The sequence below is a fragment of the Lichenostomus cassidix genome, chromosome 19, assembly GCF_008360975.1.
Source record: "Lichenostomus cassidix isolate B80296 chromosome 19, HeHo_3.0, whole genome shotgun sequence".
In the NCBI taxonomy this organism is placed as follows: domain Eukaryota; kingdom Metazoa; phylum Chordata; class Aves; order Passeriformes; family Meliphagidae; genus Lichenostomus; species Lichenostomus cassidix.
In genome coordinates, this window is record NC_139499.1 from 2,753,292 (window position 1) to 2,773,528 (window position 20,237).

Genomic DNA, 20,237 nt, shown 5'->3' on the forward strand with positions numbered 1-20,237 from the left:
AGTTAGATGGAAGGCCTTGGTGTGGTAATTCCCCCTCTTTCTGGACAGGAGATCCAGCTGCAGGAGGTGCAGAGTGAAAATGCACGACTGGCCGAAGAGAACCTGCAGCTGAATGAGAAGGCTGGGTGGGCAGGACAGGTAAAAACAGTGTCTTTGGCAGGTGGAGCATTAGCTTCTGCAAAACTCTGCTGAGAAGAACATTCTGTTCTCAAGCTGTCACCTCAGTTATGGTCATGTGCTGATCTGGGCTTCTGTTGCCAGCTTCTTCTCTGGACAAATGTAATGCACAAGAGTTAGAAAGACATTTGTCAGTCCCATGTAACAATTTGCCACCATGCATAAGGCTTCCCACATATTTAATCACTGTTGGAAGTGGAAATATTTGTCTTTTCTTGCACTACTGGTAGTCATCAAGCCATAGTGTACCCTGGAACCAAAAATTCCTTGTGGTAAATGGAGAAGGCAAGGATAATTTCAGCAGGCTGCTGAATTTTCTGTCCTGTTCTCTGTTTAATCCCACCGTGTAGGATTAAAAATGCTTACAGACCTTTGTGCTTATTTTTTTTATCTCTTCATCATGTAGCCTGTTCTATCCCAGTCCCTTCCTCCTTGCAAACAGGGAGGGGAGATGTGTTTGGGGGGAGAAGCAGTGTGCAAATGAAGTGTTACACATTGAGGCCTGATACAAATGCTCATTTATTTGTTTTAAATGAAAACCAGAGGGGAAGGAGGCTCCTGATTTTGGCATCATTGCCAGCAGAAAGCACAGAAACAAATTAGTCTCTGTTATTTATAAAAGGAATACCTGGGGCTGCTTTGTGCTCGCTGAAAATCCTTTCTCTTCAGGTTGAATCTGAGAATGCTGACCTGAAACTGCAGGTTGTTTTGGTGACAAAGGAACGGGATTCAGTAATTCAGACGAATCAAGGACTCCAAACCAAGCTGGAGAATCTAGAGCAGGTGCTGAAGGTCAGTAGGATCCACATGGCTGGAAGGACTGTCCTATTCCTGCCTTTGGATGGCACTTGTTGTCTCTTTGCCCTTTTTGATCATTCCTTTGGCTCTGTGCTTCCACTGGGAATTCTGCTTCTGCAGGATCGTGGAACAGGGCTTTCCAAAGTGGGGAGAGGTGCTTTGGAAAGGCTGCTTCAGGGATTTGGGTGGGAGATAAAGTGACTGTCACTGATTTAAGGGTTTTCTTTGACTGTGCTGCTCTGCCTTGTGATGGGAATTTCTTACTTTCTCCTCTGTGCAATGATGATGTGAGATACAGGCCATGGTTTGGCTTCATGGCAGTTGGTAGAACACAGGACAGGGTTTCAGTAGTGTTGATGCCTTAAAGCTGGTGAAAATGAGAGGCAGACACAGCAGTATAGGGAAAAGGGAATTCCCTTGGTTTAATAGGATCCTTTGGTGCACAACTCATCAAAGGTGGAAGCACACCAAGCAGCACCCTGTGTACAATGTGTGTACAATTTATGGACCTCACAGATTAGCATATCTACCTAAAATCCCCCAGTGAGAAACTTAACAAATGAAGCAATTGTCCTCCTATTCTAATGATCCCCCAAGTGAGACTACAGCCTAGTTTATAAAAACATGTTCCAGAGAGGAGGCTCTGTCCAAGGTTGGAACCTCTAGTTCTGAGATAGTTATGAATGTTTCATCTTCCCCCCCAGAGAAGCCCAAACTAAGCTAAATATCAGAGTACAGGAATTATAAACATGTAGGGCTAAGGTACAAGGAGTGTTTGTGAAGGGTGCAAGGAAAGGGAAAGGGTATAAAAAGGAAAGACAGCCATCAGGCATCAGTGTCACCCCTCAGCTGTGTGTGCCTTGTCCTGCAGCACATGAGAAATGTGGCTGAGCGGAGGCAGCAGCTGGAAGTGGAGCACAAGGAAGCACTGCTAGTCCTGCAGGAGAAGCAGGAGGAGGTGCGGCGCTTGCAGCAGGTATGTGGTGTGACAGGGGACAGGTTCCTCTCTGAATGCATTCCTCCACCTTGTTTCCTTGGAGGTGTGCATGGAGCAGGTAGAAATGCTCCCTATATCCAATCTAAACCTTCCCTTGCAAGCTTGAGGCCATTTCCCCTTGTTCCCTGGAAGCAGAGCCCAACCCCCACCTGGCTGGACCCTTCTGTCAGGGAATTGTAGAGAGCCAGAAGGTCCCCCTGAGCATCCTTTTCTCCAGGATCAGCTCCCTGAGCTGCTCCTCACCCGACCTGTGCTCCAATCTACAATGGACTGCTAAGGTGGGATGACAATGAAAATGAGCTCCTGTTGGCTGCTTTCTGATTTACCCCCTTCCTTATTTTTCCTTAGGCACAGGCAGAGGCAAGAAGGGAACATGAGGGAGCAGTACAACTTCTAGAGGTAAGAGAGAAGGAAATGAGGGATTAGTGGCTGCAGATTTGGTACCTTTTGTTTATAATATCAGTTTGGATGCCCTGGGTTTTGGTTGTTCTTTAGCAAAATGCTGTAATGTCTTGATCAGCTGCAACATGTTGCTGTAGTGAAAGTAATATTTGGGTCAAAGATTGGGGAATTAAATCCTGACCTGCTCAGTCCTCAGATAGGTTACTTCATTCAGATTGTGCCCAAAAGCTCTTTTAGGGATGCATTAAGTAATCAAACTCAGATCTGCCTGCTCCATTTTCCAGCATGGTGTGAAAGGAGAATACTTGTGTCCACGGGATTTAAAATTTCTCTTGTGTATGTGTTCTCTCTTCGTTTTGGTAGGGAAAAATAGGAAAAATGTGGCCTTTGCTTGAGCAGAAGGAGTGGTGAAACTTGAGGCTTCCCTTGTCCCATTTGCTCTGACATGCTCAGGGAATGTGCTTAGCCTGGTGGCTGACAGTGTAACAGTGCAGCCCAGCAGATGTGCTCAGCACTGCTTTGGGGTTGATGTGCATCAGCTCAGTGTCTGCCAGGGTGACTTTGGAGAAAACCTTGGATTCCTGGAGCTGCAAAGACACAGCACCAAACCCTAGAACTTGATGTGGTGATTAGTGACTGCCAGAGGGTTGGGTCAGGTGTGGTGTGGTGGCAAGGGGAGCATTTTCTGATCTCTCACAGGTTTTCTGAGCACTGAAACATCTGAGATGAGCAGAAGGTCTCACTGTACACCCAAACAGTGAGATCTGTCCCTGGGGCCATGGTCCTGTCTCCAGTGGTGACAAACAGTCAGGGATGTCATGCTGAACTCCCCGTGCCTGCTGCTGTGCAGCTCTGGGGCTCTAGGGAGCTCGGGATTGTTGATCCAGATGGGAAGTGTCCTTGATGGAGGAGATTGCTCCATGATTGCAAATAACACCAACTTTGGAGGGGGCCTGGCCAGTGTCTGAGCTGTAGAGCCCAGGAGTGCTGGGCTGCTGAACAGGATTGAAATGTTGCAGACTGGGTGAGTGTTGTGGGATGTGACATTATGTGTTGTCCCTTTGCCACATCCCTTTGGGCACCTCTGCTTTTGACTGCAGAGATGGGATGAGCTGATAGAGGTGCTGCTCTGCATCAGCTGGTGTTTAGCTGGGTTCTGAGCAGCCTTTAGGGGAAGGGAGGGCTCTGTTTCAAGGCCATGTTGGAGCAACCTGGTCTAGTGAAAGGCATCCCTGCCCATGGAACAAGATGAGCTTTAAGATCTCTTCCAGCCCAAACCATTCTGGGATTTGATGATTCTGTGATGCTTGCCAAGCATTGTCTGAACTAACTCAGTGAAGGGTTGGAGAGGCTACTTAGGTTTAAACCAGACATCTCCTGTGCAAAGGAAGAAAGGGACAGTCCTCTTGTCCTGTGTTTGAGGGGCTGGTCATGTTCTGCAAGGGCCTTACCTCTTAACTATTCTTGCTTTCACGTTACTGCTACAGAGATCCCAGAATCATGGAATGGTTGGGATTGGAAGGGACCTTAAAGTTCATCCAGTTCCACCTCCTGCTGTGGGCAGGGACACTTTCCACTAGACCAGGTTTCTCAGAGCCCCTTTGAACCTGACCCTGAATTTTGTGAAGTAGACCAAAAAAAGAGAAATTGTCATTAAAAGCCAGTTTTTAATTCTCCATTAATGTGGAGCAACAGTGATTTAAATTACTTAACTATAATCAGAGTGATTCCAGAAATCAGTGCATATCAGAATTAGGGGGTTTGAGGTTCCTGTACTGTCTATGGTCATTTTTACACGTGCTTTAATTGCTTTTTGAGGTGATATTAATGAAGAATTAGCATAGCCCTTTTTCCTATTTGAAGAGTTCAGTCCCATGATTGTCATAAGTGGAATGTCCCTCCTTGGAGGTGTTCAGAACTGGACAGAGCTCTCAGCAGCCACCCCTGCTCTGAGCTGAGGGCTTGGATCAGGTGATCCTGGTGCTCCAGGTGATCTCCTTCAGCCTCAGGTGCTCTGTAGTTCTGAGATAAGGCAGTGGGAGGAGTTAGGAGAGTATGGAATGGGGTGTGTGCAGGAATGACATAGATAGAAACACCATCTCAGCTTAGGAAGAAAACCATGAGGGTTATGGTCATTGGGATGAGGGAGTTCAGTGGTTCCAAAGTACATGAGACAAGATTTCAACTGCCTTTGGCACTGCATGGATGCCAAAGAAGACAACCTCCTTCCAGGATTCCAGGATTCCAGGAATCCAATTTCTTTGGGAAACAAGGTGACCAGAGCTCAACTTTGCTTGTTTTCCCTGACCTAGGAGCAGGATGCAGGAGTGAGCAGGCTGTCAGCTGCTCCACATCCTGTCACAGGCACATTCTGAGCTGTGCCTTGGTTCCCAGCACTGCGTGGTCTCAGACCTGGGGAAAAGTCTGGACACAAAATGTGCTTTCCATTGATTTTATGGGTGGGTGCAATGTGCTGGGAAAAGGGGACTTGAAATTCAGCAGCCACTCTAAGCATACTGTCATTTATCTCAAAGCACACTGTGATTTGGAGGCCTTCAAAGAGTGCCTGGTTATCTTATTCATGCGTTTAGTGTGTGGGATTTGGCTTTTGTTTGGCAAGCAGATGCTTCTGGGAATGAGGTGGGAATCTCAGTATGGAGCAAGGCAGACACTGGAAGTTGGTGAGAAAACAATTTCATTCAGACTGAGGGTTGGGTTGTCTTTGGCAGAGTGTTGTAGTGTAACTGCTGATGTGGTTTGATATCTCTCTTTGCTTTTCTTCTTGCTCCCAGAGTACTTTGGATTGCATGCAGGTACTGCTATAATCCTGTCAAACAGGACATTTTCCCCTCTGTCCTGACTTTGACAGTTGCTTGATATCCTTGTTTCAACTATACTCTGGAAAAGATTGCAAGAGTGACTGCCAAAAAATAAATGTAATTAAAGGAACTCCCACTACGAGTTTGATGGAGCAGCTGCTTTTCTCTTGAAGTGCTTTGCTTTCATGACCAATTAGAGTTAGGAGCTTCTTTTTTTGGCACTTCCAGATTTTTAGAATTGTCCAGCTGTGTGTTCCTTCTCCACGTTTAAATGTCTTTTGGGAAATACTTGCAGTCCAAGAGTGAAGGGTTTCATTCAAACCCCAAAGGCAGTGGTGACTTCACTGCAAATGAGTGTCATGGAGAAGAAGACAGGTCGTGGTTGCTTTGTTATTGGGTGGAAGATGGGAAGATTGTGGATAATAGTTTTCCCAGAAGAGGTAGTAACTAATGAAGTTCCAGCCTGGGAACTGTGCTAGCTGTCCTGTTCACAGATGATTTGGAAAGAAGGCTGGTATAGAAATGCTGGGGTTTGTAGCTGGTAGAAAACTGCTTTAAAACCTTCCAGTCTGGCAGGGATTTCAGGAGGAATGGAGAGATGAAGTGCAGGTAACACTGACTGTTCAAAGGCACATGGAGGAGAGGGAGAAGGGGCTAAACATGCCCAGTGGTGGGCTCAGAATTCCCTGCTGGGCCAGGAGGTGCAGGGTTGGAGATGGGGGATTTTTAATAAAAATATCAGCTGCAAGTCTGGTCAAAAAATCAGGTGAAATGTTGGGAACTCTCAGTAAAGGACTTTATTGGGGTATGCCCACATCCTGTGGAAGTTGCACCCACATTGATGTGGAGTTATGGATGTTCCTTTAATTCCTTTGGCATCAGCCCTGCTTTTAGCAAGAACTTGGACTGCAACCCTGTAGAATTCCCTTCTAGCCAATTGTGGATTCTCTGATCTCAAAAATACATCGCAGAAGATATGGAGAAAGGGAACAAGGGACATCTGAAAAGAGAGCATGAGCTGGAGAAGTGGAACAGACCAGACAAGAAGGAGAATGTCTTAGAGGATGGGGCTGAGCTGGTGGTGGTTGGGTGTGGAAAATCAGTTCTTGAATTGGTTGTTAAACTGACCCCACCAAGCTCTGCTCCTGCTCTTGCAGCCTCTTCTGGAAATCCAGTCCCACTTGTGGGAGGCTCCTCTTTCTCCTCATTTTGGGTTGTGCATAGACACAGAAATCTTCTCTGTGTCTAGAGCTTGATTCCAGCTGGTTCCTTGAACCTCTGGGCCACATCCTCCCCTTCCTTATCCTCTTGCCCCCCAGCACTGCCCTGGAAACCTGCTGCTTCCCAGCTGTCTGATCCCCTGCAAGTAGCTGCTAGAAGTACATGTTGTGTATGATGTGGCAGTAGTACTTAAAGGGATGTTTGCATGTGCTTTGGAATAACAGATTTAAAAGACACCTGACTAATTAGGTGTCTTAGAATTAAACTGTGAATTATCCAGGCTGATGGCTTGGCCACCAGTGTAAATGGATTTAAACTGTGGTGTATGGATTTGCAGGACAAGGTGCTATTATGAGGCTGTTAAACACAATATCCAGATGCATCTGCTGGCTCATGTCTCCAGAGAAAACAGGAAATCCCTCTCTGGTCCTGCAGTCATTCTGTACCTGGCTGTTGTCGTAGGCTGTGTCCCAGGGTGGGATCAGGGATGGATGTTGAACTTGAGGAAGCTCTCCTTTGATCCAGTGCAGCTGTTCTTACTGCTGAGAACATTTTCTATTCTATTTAGATGTAATGTGTAGGGGAGAAGTACCTATGTGAAAAATCCAGACTGTAAGTAAATTCAAAATAACGGCAGGAGAATCCTGAGCAACATGACTTAAGAAACAAGGAGTTGTTTCTGAGCGAGTGAATAACACAGACACGTCTGGAAGTTACTCCTGGCATCTGATTTCAGTTCAGACACAGTTCTTGCCAAACTTCAGAGACTTCACCAGGCTTTTCTTAAAGCCTGAGAGCACCTTTGGACATGTGGAGGGAACAAGTAATAAACTGAAACACCTAAAACACATATGTCACAGTGAAATAAAAACCTATGAGTCTCCTAAATCCTTAGGGAGTGTCTACCAAGGTTTTGTGTTACTCTGAAACCACAGAGAGAGTTTTTTCCAGGTCAGAAATGTTATTTTTAGAGCTGCTTAAAAACCCAGACTGTGTCACGTAATATTTCAAGGTGTCATTTATTTTTTGAGTTGGAAGGAGAAAAAATCACTTCGAACACATTTTGTGGAATGGAAAATTTTGAAGAGCGCAGTGCAGTCATCTGTTTTGGTGCATCTTACCTACAAAAAAACTGAGAGGAGGGAAAGGAGCAGTTGCAATCACCTGGGGACTGATCTGCCTACAGCCTGGAGGAATATGGGGATGTGTAAGGACAGCCAGGAATCAGCAGTATTTTGTAAGGGGAAGTTCTAGAGATGGTAAAACGAGAATATGGGAAAATACAGATTGTTCTCTAGCAGGAACGTGTCCTTCCCTCTCCATAATATTTCCCCAAGGCTCCTTGGCACCTCATCTTGCTGAGCTGTAGCTTTCTTGTCCTCAGCATGCATTTGCCTGGAGCAAATCCTCCCTGTAGGAGCTGGGGGGAAAGTGTGTGGGCTTCCCACATCAAAGGAGAGCTCTGTGACATGGGCCAGGGTGCTTTCTGCCCTTCCTAGTGCCTGGAGGAGCCAGGGTCTGGAGGGACAATTGGTAGTGCTGCCCAAAACTGGGGGGAGGGCAGAGTAAGGTTTTGGGAGCTTGCTGGAGCCTCTTGTGATGGACAAGATTGGGAGAGCAGTTCCTTTTGGAGAAATGATTTTAATGCTCCAAAAACCTCACAAAGCCTTTTGAATCTTTTTAAGTCTTATTTATCTCTGACTTACCTCATCTGGTCTCATGCAGGGCTGGGAGAGGATATTGAAGTTCAAACCCAGCATTTTAGGGATAAATCCTAATGGAGTTTGCAGCCAGCTTCCTCAGAGATAATGAGCCTCAGCTTTTCAAAGATAACTAGAGGTGTGAAGCTGCCAGTTTCCAATGCCTGTTCCTGGGCAGGGCATTTAAAAGCATCCTTTAGCTCCTTGAAGTCTGGGAAGTGATGCAGCAAAGGCAAATCCTGTTTTGCAACCTCAGTGTTTCCACAGGGCTTTGTTCCTCACCTTGTTCTCTCCTGGCAGGCCCGAGTGAAGGACCTGGAAGACCAGTGTCGCAGTCAGACCGAGCAGTTCAGCCTCCTGTCCCAGGAGCTCCAACAATTCCGGCTTCAAACAGGAAAAATCGACCTGCTCACCTCCACTCTGGTGACTTCAGAGCTGCCCCTTGCTCTGTGCAGCTCCACCCCGCAGCCCCGCTGGGAGAAGGGTAATTGCTGGACATGCCTGAGGGGCTTTTGACAAATGAGTTGATATTTATGTAAATGAAAAGGGTTAAAAGAGATAATGCAAACGTCTGGTGTAATTTTGGTATCTGTGTCTCTGTTGTAAATGCTTTTGGGTCATTTTGTAAAGAGAACTTGGTGTTTCTGTGGGTAAGGAGAGCCCAGGGTGTCTGGTCTGTTGAATGAGGCATGTTTGTAGAGACTTGGGCTGCTCCCTGGGATGCTCATTGCTGATCCTGTATCCTGCCTGTGGCTGTAACTAATGGACAGCTGATTTTATTGCAGAATCAGCTGTTCCTGGCTTGCTCCCTCACCAGAGCACAAAGAAGGTTCACAATGAAGGGAATGATGATCTGGAACCATCCCAGCGGGGGCCAGACACCACCATGGGCTCCCCAGCTGCTCCCACCAGTGCTCAGAAACAATCCAAGAAAGGGGAATCTCTGTCCAGCTCTTCAAAATCAGAATCCATGCACAACAGCCCAAAATCCTGCCCAACTCCAGAGGTCAGTATGGGAGTTCCCTTTGCTTTCCAGCCAGAAGGGAGTAAGTGCATTGCTGAGAGCACCAGTAAAGTTGCATTCATTCCCAGTAAGATCACATGCATTCATCAGTAAGATTGTATGTATTCTCTTCTGGCTGCCTGAAGAAAATTGGAAAAACAAGAGAAGAGCTGTAGGAAAACACTGAAATTACCTTGGAGCCCATGTCTGTAAAGCTCATTTGAATACATTGCTAGGCTTGAGGAAGGAAACAACTGGTTAGACAGTGCCTAGGAGCTTGGAGAAGGAGTGGGATGGGAAGTGTGAGATAGCTCTTGCTGAGCTTCTTGTGGCTTCTCAGCTGCCAATAAGATGCATAAAGGCTACAAACTGGCATTTTTAGCATGGGCAGATACTGTGTCCAGACTATTTTTGGCCTTGAGCTGTGGTTGAGAAACTCAAACTTCTTATCTGGTGTTTTTAGTTACTAAGATTTTACTTGGTAAAAGAAACCATGAGAAGATGCCAAGTTTGTGCTAAGAGGGATGGAACTAACAGGGCTTTGCTTGTTTGTGTGTCACCAAGATCTCCTCAATGGTTGTTGCTTCTCTTCCCCAGGAGCCCTTTTGTGGTGATGTTTTTCACCAGAGCAGGGGTTGATGCTGTCTGCTGTGCATCACTTGAGGGGACAGTTTAGGGCTGAGCAGTGCTGTGAGCAGGGCTGGGTGGGATGGCCTGGGGGGCACCTTTTGCTGTTTAGGAGTTTCCTGAGCACTCAAACCACTGAAGTGCTGAGGTGCCCAGATGAGGACACCCACAACAAAGGGCTGCTGCAGTGCCAGGCAGAGCCTCCAGCAGTGTAAGAGCTCTGGGAAGTGCCGTGGGCAGAGACAAAGTGAAGGTCACACCTGGAGAAGAACAGGTATGGAACTGTTAGCAATTCTGTAGCAGCAGAAATGCCAACTTTTTAGTTCAAGAGAAAGCTTGGACTAAATGCCTCCCTGGAGAGATAAGTGCCTGGATCAGTGTGGGATCCTTGGAAAAGAGACACTGTCTGGAGTGTTTGACTTCCACAAAACATAGTTCTGGGAACATCCCAGGCTACTAAAAGCCCTGTAACATTTGGGTGTTAGAGGTGTTTTTTCTCCAAGGACATGGGGCAGGATTGCATTACAAGGAATACAGTACCTTGAAAAGATGCTCTGAACTATTTCTGAGATTAATTCTGGCACTTCATGTATTAGGAAAAATGCTTTTTGTTCTGTGCCTGCAGTGGGTCTACATCAAAAATACTTTTGCCTTGAGGTCTCCTTTAAAAAGGCAGCTTGAATTGGTTCATTGGCACCAATTTCAGACAAGCCCCAGGGAGTGCTTTGCCTCAAGAAGTAGAGTTGCATTATACAACCCATTGCCACTGGATGTAAAATCCAGAAATTTCACTGGAATCAAAAAAGCTGAGAGAACTTTCTCAAATGTGCATCACCAGTAGGCACCAAATGCCTTGAGGATGCAGCCTTCATCTTGGGAAGTGCAGAAGGAGCTGCTGGCTGGAATGGGAGAGGCTGTAGCAGGAATAGGGAGCTTCCTGCCCTGCCTCTTGTACTTTTTTATTCAGCATGTGCTGTTAGCAGAGCCAACTAAAACCAAAAATTTCAACCAAAGCTCTGTCTGAAGCACACAGACATCATACAGAAAATTTACAGGTGTTGGAGAGCACAGAAACAGTTAAAGACCTCAACATCCAGCAGAGCTCCTTTGTTCAGGTTGACATTTGTGTTGCACACAGGGACAAGTACCATTTAGAGGTAGCAAGAAATCAATATAGTGAATTATGGCTGTGTGGGGTGGAAGAGGTCTCCAGAGCCTCTAGTCCAATCTCCTGATCCTGTGGGACTGTCACCAGCACTGGATCAGTGTGGCTGTGGCTTTGCTGAGCTGAGGCTACAGGTTCTTCAAGGATGGAGATTCCCCAGCTCAGTGGGATCTGTTCCCAAGGCTGCATCACCCACCTGGGCAAAGAGTTTTCCCTAATGTCTGACTGGAAGCCCTGAAGCTCCAGCTTGGGACTCTTATTACTACTTCCTCACATAAAAAGTCATTCTTACAGATGGTCCTTAGTGCAGAAGCCAGACTGCCACCAGCCACGAGCTTAGAGGATGTGTTCACTGTGTACAAACACTTTGAGAGTTCATTTACTCAGATCCTTGTCTTTAACACTTTCAGGTGGACACTGCAAGTGAGATGGAAGAATTGGATGTGGACAGCATCTCCCTCATGCCAGAGCCAGGCAGCCAAGGCCCTGCAAAGCTCCAGGTGTTCTTAGCCCGATACAGGTACTGAGGGATCATTGCTTGTGCTCTGTGAAGTTACACAGGTTATCCATACTTCCCTACTTCACACTTCTCTAGGATTCACCACTGTTAGGAGTGGATAATACTAGGTTAGGCTTTGTATTTTATTTCTCCATGGGATTTTCACTCTGGGAGAGCTGGGGGTGTGTAGCCTGAAGAAGAGAAGGCCCTGGGGAGACCTTAGAGCTATTTCCAGTGCCTAAAGGGGCTCTGGGGGAGCTGGAGAGGGACTTGGGACAAGGGATGGAGGGACAGGACACAGGGAATGGCTTCCCACTGCCAGAGAGCAGGGAGAGATGGAATATTGGGAAGGAATTGTTCCCTGTGAGGGTGGGCAGGCCCTGGCACAGGGTGCCCAGAGAAGCTGTGGCTGCCCCTGGATCCTTTGAAGTGTCTAAGGCCAGGTTGGACAGGGCTTAGTGCAGCCTGGGACAGTGGAAGGTGTCTCTGCCATGGCAAGGGGATGGAATGAGGTGCACTCTAAGGTCCCTTCCAACTCAGACCCTTCCATGATTGAATATTTTTAGACCTGTTATTTCCTGTACAGTCCAGGTTTAGCTCAACAAAAGCACATTAAACGCAGTAGCTGTTCAGTGAATAGCACTGTGTGAAACTTTCAATATTGTTCTCTGTTGAAAATTACTTTGACTTGACATATTCCTTCAAATGTGTATTTTTTTCAGAATAGTGCAAGAAATTTTCTCCAAGAAATCTTATTCTAACAATTAAGAAAATTTTGGTTTAGAATTCCTGAAATTTCTGGCCAAAATCTTTGTGAATGTAGTTGTTAAGGGACAAAAGAAAATGCGCAGAATAAACTCAGATTTTTTTTATAACTGTTGCTGTTCACTGAGCCATCATGGTCAAGCCCAAATTGCTACAGTTCAAAGTGTATTATTACCTATCTTCAGCTTTTACATTGGGGATTGGGAGGAAGAGAACTGGGATAATTCCATCCTTGCAAGGAGCACATCAAATGTGATCAGTGTCTTTGTGTCAATCTTGGGCCCATAAGGTCTCAGTGAGATCACCGAGAAGTAAACAGTGCTTTGGCATGATGAAGTTCCTTTTGAGGGATAAAGAGCAGCAATTGGTAGTAGGTGTTTGTAAAGATAAAAGGTTTTTCATGAGGACTTTTCCTGTGAAATGAGACCCTCTGATTAGTTTGAGGATCCCTGGCTAGGCAGGTTAGAACTGCCTGGAGTCTAAGCCAATGTATTTCTGATTTTCTTGCTAGTGAAGTTTTTGGAGAGCTGTTTAAAATGTGGGGTTAGAGCAGGAGGAGACCCCACAGCCTCTCTGTGCAACCTCTTCCAGTGCTTGCTCAACCTCAAAGTAAAGAAATTTTTCCTCAGATTCAGGTGGAATTTCCTGTTTGTTTGTGCCCATTGCCTCTTGTCTTGTTGCTGGACAGCAGTAGAAAGAGTCTGCCCCCCTCCTGTTGACACCCACCCTTAATACACCTGTGCATTGATAAAATCCCCTTTCTCTTGGCTCTTCTCCAAGCTGAACAGGCCCAGCATTCTCAGTCTGTCCTCAGAGAGAGAAGCTCCAGTCCCCTCAGCAACCTCATATCCCTGTTCCTTTGGATGGCACAAGGCATCAGTTCTGCTCCTCAGAATTACCTGTTATTAAATATTATTATATGTAAACTGCAGTCTTGATCTTTGTGGAATTTGCTGCTTGCCAAAGTTGATGCATTCCCAGTGAATTGAAAGCTTATCAACATCACAGCAAGAATATGTTGCTGGGAAAGTTCCTACACAAATTAAGTCTTCCAATTGTTAATATTTCAGCTACAATCCTTTTGATGGACCTAATGAAAATCCAGAGGCAGAGCTTCCACTGACTGCTGGAGAATATATTTACATCTATGGAGACATGGATGAAGATGGCTTCTTTGAAGGTGTGTTTTAGTCAAATGAAATGTGTTTGAACTGCTGTGGAGAGTTGATCTCTCTGTCTCCCCAGAAAGAGAGAAATTTAGTGAATCTTGAAACCTCAGGGTAAAGGTTTTCTGTGCAAAGTTAGTTTGTTAGAAGGAAGAACAGATTCTGTTGGAAAAGGCTTTATTTATGTCATGATAAAGTTAATTCTAAACCATGAAATCCTGGTCTAGTAATTTTGATGGGAATTTTGCCCTTGCTTTTCAGCAAACTCCAGGTTTCATCCCCTATGGTTTCAACCCCCATAGGGTTCCTCCCTCACCATGCAGAAGAACATGTTCAGCCCCTTTTGCAGATGGGCTGTTTCCCTGTTTCCCTCTTTCCAGTGGCTGTAGTGAGCCAGGGACTGCAGCAGCTGATGAGCTCCATTGCCTCATGCTCTTTTGGCAGAGAAGGGATAAAAGAGCCAACCCAGACTACAGCTGTGACCCTTGCTGGTGTCACACAGTGTTTGTTTGGCCCCTTTGCAAACATGATCCTGGTTGATTAAGAGGTGGATGGAATTGAAATGAAGATTTGTGGGTCATAAATCTGTGCTGAGGTTTCTTTGTGGAGCCACTTGCTTAAGGGATGATGGTTCTGATTTTCCTGAGGTGCTTTGCAAGAGCTGAGACAAATGCATGTGTGTTGCACTGCTTGCTCTGTGACTGCTCTGCCTCATTTTTCTTTCTTTCTATTCCCAAGCTTCCCATTTATTTGTTTGTTTATTGTTTAAAGAACAAAAAGGTTATTCTTTACTAACCTTTTCTGCTTTCCCTGCATTCAGTTGATTTGCTGTAGGTAGAGTTTGGAAGGGGGAAGGCAGTGCAGTCCCTATGTGCTGCTCATTTGTGGTTTGATGGGTCTGCACGGACCAAATGCTGTTTATCTGTTGTCCCCACAAGTGGTTTTGGGACACCTTTAGTACAGGAGTTAACTGAAGGAAGGAGGGAGCTGAAAAGAAGGCCAGAGCTAAATACAGAGCTGGAAAGATGGACTTTCTTGAGGAAGTGCTGCAAACCCCAGGTCTGTATGGCTGGGAGAAGACATAAAATCATCTATCCGCATAGTTTGGGAAGGCAAAAAAAAGTTAGTGAGAGAGCTGTGATGAGGAAGAATGGGATAATGAAGAAGGAGAAACCCTTTAGCTAATTACACAGCGCAACTTTCTACTTAATTGGCTCTGAAACTGTGGAGCAGTGAGTATCCTCACTGTGGCCATTGGGACCTAACAAGGGAAGCCCTAGGAAATCAGGAAACATTGCCAGGAATAACCTCCTTGAGATTTTTTCCACTCCTGACTGCAGAGCAGTCGTACCCTGGCATAGATGTTGTCCCGTGGTCCTCACAGCTGGGTTGGAAGGCTCAATGGCAGGAGCAGTGGTAACAGGTGTCCTGTTTTTTGTTTAGGGGAGCTGATGGATGGCCGGCGAGGGCTGGTCCCCTCCAATTTTGTTGAGCGAGTTTCAGATGATGACCTCATGACGTTTCTGCCTCCGGAGCTGAATGATCTCACCCATAGCTCATACCAGGAGAAAAGTTTGGTCAGTGCAAGCACCAGCAGTGGAGATAAGAGTGAGTTCTCCATTGAAGAGAGTAGCATCAGTCCGCTGGCCAGTAGAGCAGAAGGAGACCAGGAGGAAGCCGTTAGTCACACAGCAGTGCCTTACCCGAGAAAACTGACTCTGATCAAGCAGCTTGCCAGAAGCATAGTTGTAGGGTGGGAACCACCTCTTTTGCCAGCTGGCTGCCCAGACATACAAAGCTACAACATCTATGTGGATGAAGAGCTCCGTCAGAACGTGAAGAGTGGCCTTCAGACCAAAGCAGTGATAGAGAAGCTGGATTTACACAGCAGGGCTTACCGCGTGTCCGTGCAGACGGTGACGGAGCACGGCACCTCTGACAAACTGCGCTGCACCTTCTTTGTGGGGCAGGATTTTGGCATGGCACCGACGATGCTGAAGGTCAGGAGTGTCACAGCCACGTCAGCAGAGGTCACGTGGCTGCCCTGCAACAGCAACTTCAGCCACGGGGTGTATCTCAACGGGCAGGAGTGTGACGTGACCAAGCCGGGCGTGTATTGGTACACCTTCCGCAACCTGCAGCCCAGCACCCAGTATGTGGCCAAGCTGGAGGCCAGGCCCATGAAGACTCCTTGGGAAGAGGTGCCCGAGGGGCAGGAGCAGGACTCAGCCGTCATACACTTCACTACCCCTCTAGCAGGTACCAGAGGCCTCTGCACATGGAGAGGCTGCACTCAGCTGGCCCTTTGCTGGGAGGCCATGGGGCAGAGGGAAGCGAGCTTGGTTAGGTCCCCAAAGCCTGAGGTGCTGCACTGTTTTGGCTTAATGTTTTTCTTCCTTTATTTTAAAATTTGATTATCCTTTTTGCTTTTGTTTGCTCTGGGAAGACATCCTCTGTGCTGGTTGGAGCAGCATGCCTCCCAGGCAGGGAAGAGCTGGTTTGCTATGACCTTGCCTCCAAGAGTTGCTGCATCTTGGCCTCAGCTACTTTTGCAAAGTTCTGTTTTCTGTGCATTAAAGCTTTCACAGAACAAGAGCAGCTTAGAACAAGAGCTTCCTCTGGTTCTGTCTGTCATTTCCCAGGATTGGCCTGGCTGTTGTAGTTCAGTTCTGCAGGGACAAGTCTGGCTGGGAGTTTGCTCATTGATTCTAACTAGGGTTGAGCTTTATTCTGTAGCCAGATAAGCAAGAGGAAATTGTGTTTGGTCTCTCACAGGCACACCTGATGCTCCTCTGGATGTCCAGGTGGAAGCTGGTCCCTCTCCAGGTATCCTGGTTATCAGCTGGTTGCCTGTCACCATTGATGCTGAGGGATCTTCCAACGGGGTCCGGGTCACTGGATATGCTGTGTATGCAGATGGACAGAAGGTACTCGGTGTGCAGGGGGGTGTTGATGCCTTAAAAGCTGGTAAAAATATGAGGCAGAAACAGCAGTATAGGGGAAAAAAGGGTATTCCCTTGGTTTAATAGGATCCTTTGGTGCACAGCTCGTCAAAGGTGGAAACACACCGAGCAGCACATTGTGTAAAATGTGTATACAATTTATGGACCTCACAAATTAGCACATCTACCTAAAATCCCTCAATAAGAATCTTAACAAATGAGGTAATTGTCCTCCTATTCTAATTACCCCCCCACCAAAGTGAGACTACAGCCTAGTTTACAAAAACACTTTCCAGAGAGCAGGCTCCGGCCAAGGTTGGAGCCTCTAGTTTTGAGATAGTTATGAATGTTTCATCTTCCCCCCCAGAGAACCCTCAAACTTAACCAAATATCAGACTGCAGGAGTTATAAACATGTAGGGCTAAGGTACAAGGAGTGTTTGTGAAGAGTACAAGGAAAGGAAAGGGTATAAAAATGTATAAAAAGGGTATAAAAAAAAAGACAAAAAACCATCAGGCATCAGTGTGGGGCTGCTGCAGGGAAAACACGAAGTGTCAAACCTTAAGGCATGGAAAGCTGAATCCAATAAGGTGTCCTGAGGAGGCAGTGACAGTCCTTGGCCTGGAAGGAGTGACGTCAGAGAAGGGACATTGCTTGGGCTGTGTGATGCACACCACAAAAGACATTTGTCTGGATTTTGGAGGTGCTTGTGGAGCAGGACCCTTCAAACAGCAAAACAGGACAGTCAACCTCCTCTGCTTAGCTCATGCACTGGCCTGATCCTTAGGGAAACAGTGAATCCCTGGGGCATGGAGAGAGCACAAGGACAAGCACACAGCCACCAGCTAGGGCTTTCTCTCAAATGTGAGGAGTGAGGTGTAGTGATCCATCATAAAGTTGGCATCCCCACAGTGTGGGCAGAAGGGGAGGGGGGGATTCTACCCCTCTGCCTTGCTTAGGTGAGATCCCACCTGCAGAGCTTCCTCCAGCTCTGGGGCCCCCAACTTCAGAGGGATGTGGAGATGCTGGAGGGAGTCCAGAGGAGGCCACAGAGATGTTCTGAGGGCTGGAGCCCCTCTGTTCTGGAGCCAGGCTGGGAGAGCTGGGAGTGTTCACCTGGAGAAGGATCCAGGAAAACCTCAGAGCTGCTACCAGTGCCTAAAGGGGCTCCAGGAGAGCTGGAGAGGGACTTTGGACAAGGGCCAGGCATGACAGGACAAGGGGGAATGGCTTCCCACTGCCAGAGGGCAGGGTCAGATGGGATATTGGGAAGGAATTGTTCCCTGTGAGGGTGGGCAGGCCCTGGCACAAGGTGCCCAGAGAAGCTGTGGCTGCCCTGGATCCCTGGCACTGTCCAAGGCCAGGTTGAGCACTGGGGCTTGGAGCAGCCTGGGCTAGTGGCAGGTGTCCCTGCCCTTGGCAGGAGGGAATGAGATGGTCTTTAAGGTCCCTTCCTACCCAAACCATTCCATGATTCTAACACACCCCAGGGTTCAATACTATTAGTGCTACAGAACATCCAAGAACATTCTGTATTAAAAGTGTTTTATGGTCTTGTGCACACATGATGTTGTCTGAAGGAGCACAGTGCAAAACAGAATGATGCTGTGTTGGATAATTGCTCTTTTGTCGTGGGAATGCTTTTTCCTCTACACAGGTCAAAAAAAGGAGGAGTCTGGGAAGGTAGTCAAAAGAGCAGCCAAAGAAAGGGAAAAGCTCTTTAAAGATTAGGAAACAAGGAGAGTTAAAATCTGGAGTAGGAGTGAATATATTAACATTTTGTAGACTATTCAGTTTCTCAAATGGTATTGTAAAATTTCTCTGTAACTGTTTATTCTTCCCAGATACTGTGCATCAGGGGATAAAAATCTGCACAGTTTATCTCCAGAGCTTTGTGGGTCTGTCTTAACTTCGAATTGGGAATTCTTCTCAGAAGGGCTGAGCTGTGCACAATAAATAGTTCCTTCCTGTTCTTTTGCTTGCAGGTGATAGAAGTTACTTCTCCAACAGCTGGGAGTGTCCTGGTGGACTTGTCCCAGCTTCAGATGTTCCAGGTGTGCCGTGAGGTTTCTGTGAGGACGATGTCTCAGTACGGGGAGTCCGTGGATTCAGTCCCAGCCCAGATTTCCTCGCTCCTGCTGCGATCCTCCCACTGCACCTCCCCTGTCTGCAGCACTGTCACCTCCAGACTGCCCCGGGGTGGCCCCAGGGCCTCACTGCCTGCCCGAAGCCCACAGCTCACACCCACCCTGCCTCTTCGACAGAAAATCCCTGCTGAGAGCTCAGATGCCAAACGGACTGATCCCCCCTGCAGCCCCGCCGGCTCAGCACGGCCCCTGCCAGAGAAAGCCTCTTCCCCACCACGCCTCCCCTCCCCCAGTGCTTCCTTGGTGCAGGCTCCAGGCACTTCCCCACAGGGGCTGGACACTGTGGGAGACAAGAAATGCCTGAGTGTGCCTCCCCAGCAGGCTGGCAAGGTGCTGCCAGGGCAGGGCACAGAGCCCAGCCCTTCCCAGGAACCAGGACTGCAACAGCCAGGTGAAGGGACAGAGGAACAGGTAAGTGCTTACATCTCCTGCCCAGTGCCAGCTGTGCAGGGAAGGGGAATAGATTGCTTTGGGGAGTGCAACAAGATGCCACTGAGCATCTCTCTGTGACACACTGATGGCCTCTGGGCCATCATCCAGTAGTGACAAACTGTCCAGGAATTTTGGCTGCTGTTGTGCACCTGAAGATGCAGCTCACCTGTTGATTCTGTGTGCAAGCACATGAGGAACAGAGTGAGGAAAGGAAGAATTTGCAGAGTTAAAGGGTTAAAAGGATGTTCCCATGTTAGTCTGGCATTGCTGTGCTCACTGACTTGAAGGGACCTTCTCCAGCCTGGTGGGTTTGCACAAGGCAGTGGTAGAGCACATCAGTGGATGGCAGAGCAAGGCAGCTGTGGCTGCAGAACTGACAAAACTGTCCTGACACTGGATATTTGGAGTTCCTGGTGGGTGAGTGAAATTCCCCGTGGAATTTGCAGTAGTGTGGGTGAATGCTTTCAGAGCTCTTTTAGAACAGTGGTGAGGGGAGCCATATCAGACAGGTAAATGATTGCTGTGACCAGAGGGAAGTGAGCCCTCCCTGTGTGGGAGGGACCAGGATCTATTTCCCATTCTGACCTTTGACATCAGTACTCAGGAGAGTGCTTCAAACTCTGAAATTCAGCATAACTGTTAATCATGGCAGTGTGGCCTTGCAAAGGCTCAGAGCTAGGGTGAGACTTCTGAGAATTGCTGGAGCAGCAGCACCTTGGTGGGCCCAAGCCCAAAGGCCAGCTAAATACCCAGAAGAACTGAGATGTTGAGCCCAAAATTTCAGTGATCAGCCCCTGGTCATTTGCAGCTCGCAGTACCTCAGGTCAACTGCTGGATTCATTTACCCACATTTCATAGAATCATGGAATGGTTGGGGTTGGAAGGGATATTAAGGACCATCTAGTGCATGACAGGGACACCTTCCACTAGGCCAGGCTGCTCCAAGCCCCATCCAGCCTTGCCTTAAATGCTTCCAGGGATGAGGAGTGTCCTGGTGGATTTGTCCCAGCTTCAGATGTTCGAGGTGTACCAGGAGGTTTCTGTGAGAATGATGTCTCAGCCAGTGGATTAAGTTCCAGCCCAGATTTCCTTGGTTTGCTGTGAGCCTCTCACTGAGCTTCACGTGTTGCCTGCAGACATTCAGATGTCTGGTGTAGATGGCTGCTCTAGGGGTGGTTGCTTTGCTTCCTTTGTGGAGAGGAGTGAAATGGGTGCTCCCAGGATGCATATCATCCTTTGCACTTGAGATGTGTCTCTTCACCTGGCTGTCAGCAAAGGGAAACAGGGCAGGAAGATCTGAGCTGTGAGATCAGACATGAGATGAGGACCTGGCTGGCTTTTGTCTGAGCCCAGGGGACATTGAGAAACTTGATATTG

At 47.4% G+C, this 20,237-nt stretch overlaps 1 protein-coding gene across 9 annotated transcripts in view; it reads left to right on the forward strand.

Annotated features, from left to right (window-relative positions):
- Positions 1-20,237, forward strand: part of TSPOAP1 (TSPO associated protein 1) — a 66,378-nt gene that overhangs the window by 26,910 nt on the left and 19,231 nt on the right. For 8 of the 9 annotated variants that reach the window (XR_014855825.1, XM_085078701.1, XM_085078704.1 and 5 more), the window contains exons 8-18: positions 49-138; positions 847-969; positions 1,847-1,951; positions 2,321-2,371; positions 8,415-8,598; positions 8,900-9,120; positions 11,320-11,429; positions 13,244-13,353; positions 14,783-15,598; positions 16,115-16,266; positions 18,267-18,839. Coding sequence is in view for 8 of the 9 variants with exons in the window: in XM_085078701.1 (XP_084934827.1) it covers positions 49-138; positions 847-969; positions 1,847-1,951; positions 2,321-2,371; positions 8,415-8,598; positions 8,900-9,120; positions 11,320-11,429; positions 13,244-13,353; positions 14,783-15,598; positions 16,115-16,266; positions 18,267-18,839 (2,535 nt within the window). In the remaining variant the exon portion in view is untranslated. The remainder of the gene's footprint in view (positions 1-48; positions 139-846; positions 970-1,846; positions 1,952-2,320; positions 2,372-8,414; positions 8,599-8,899; positions 9,121-11,319; positions 11,430-13,243; positions 13,354-14,782; positions 15,599-16,114; positions 16,267-18,266; positions 18,840-20,237) is intronic. The other variant, XM_085078705.1, reaches the window with a different exon arrangement.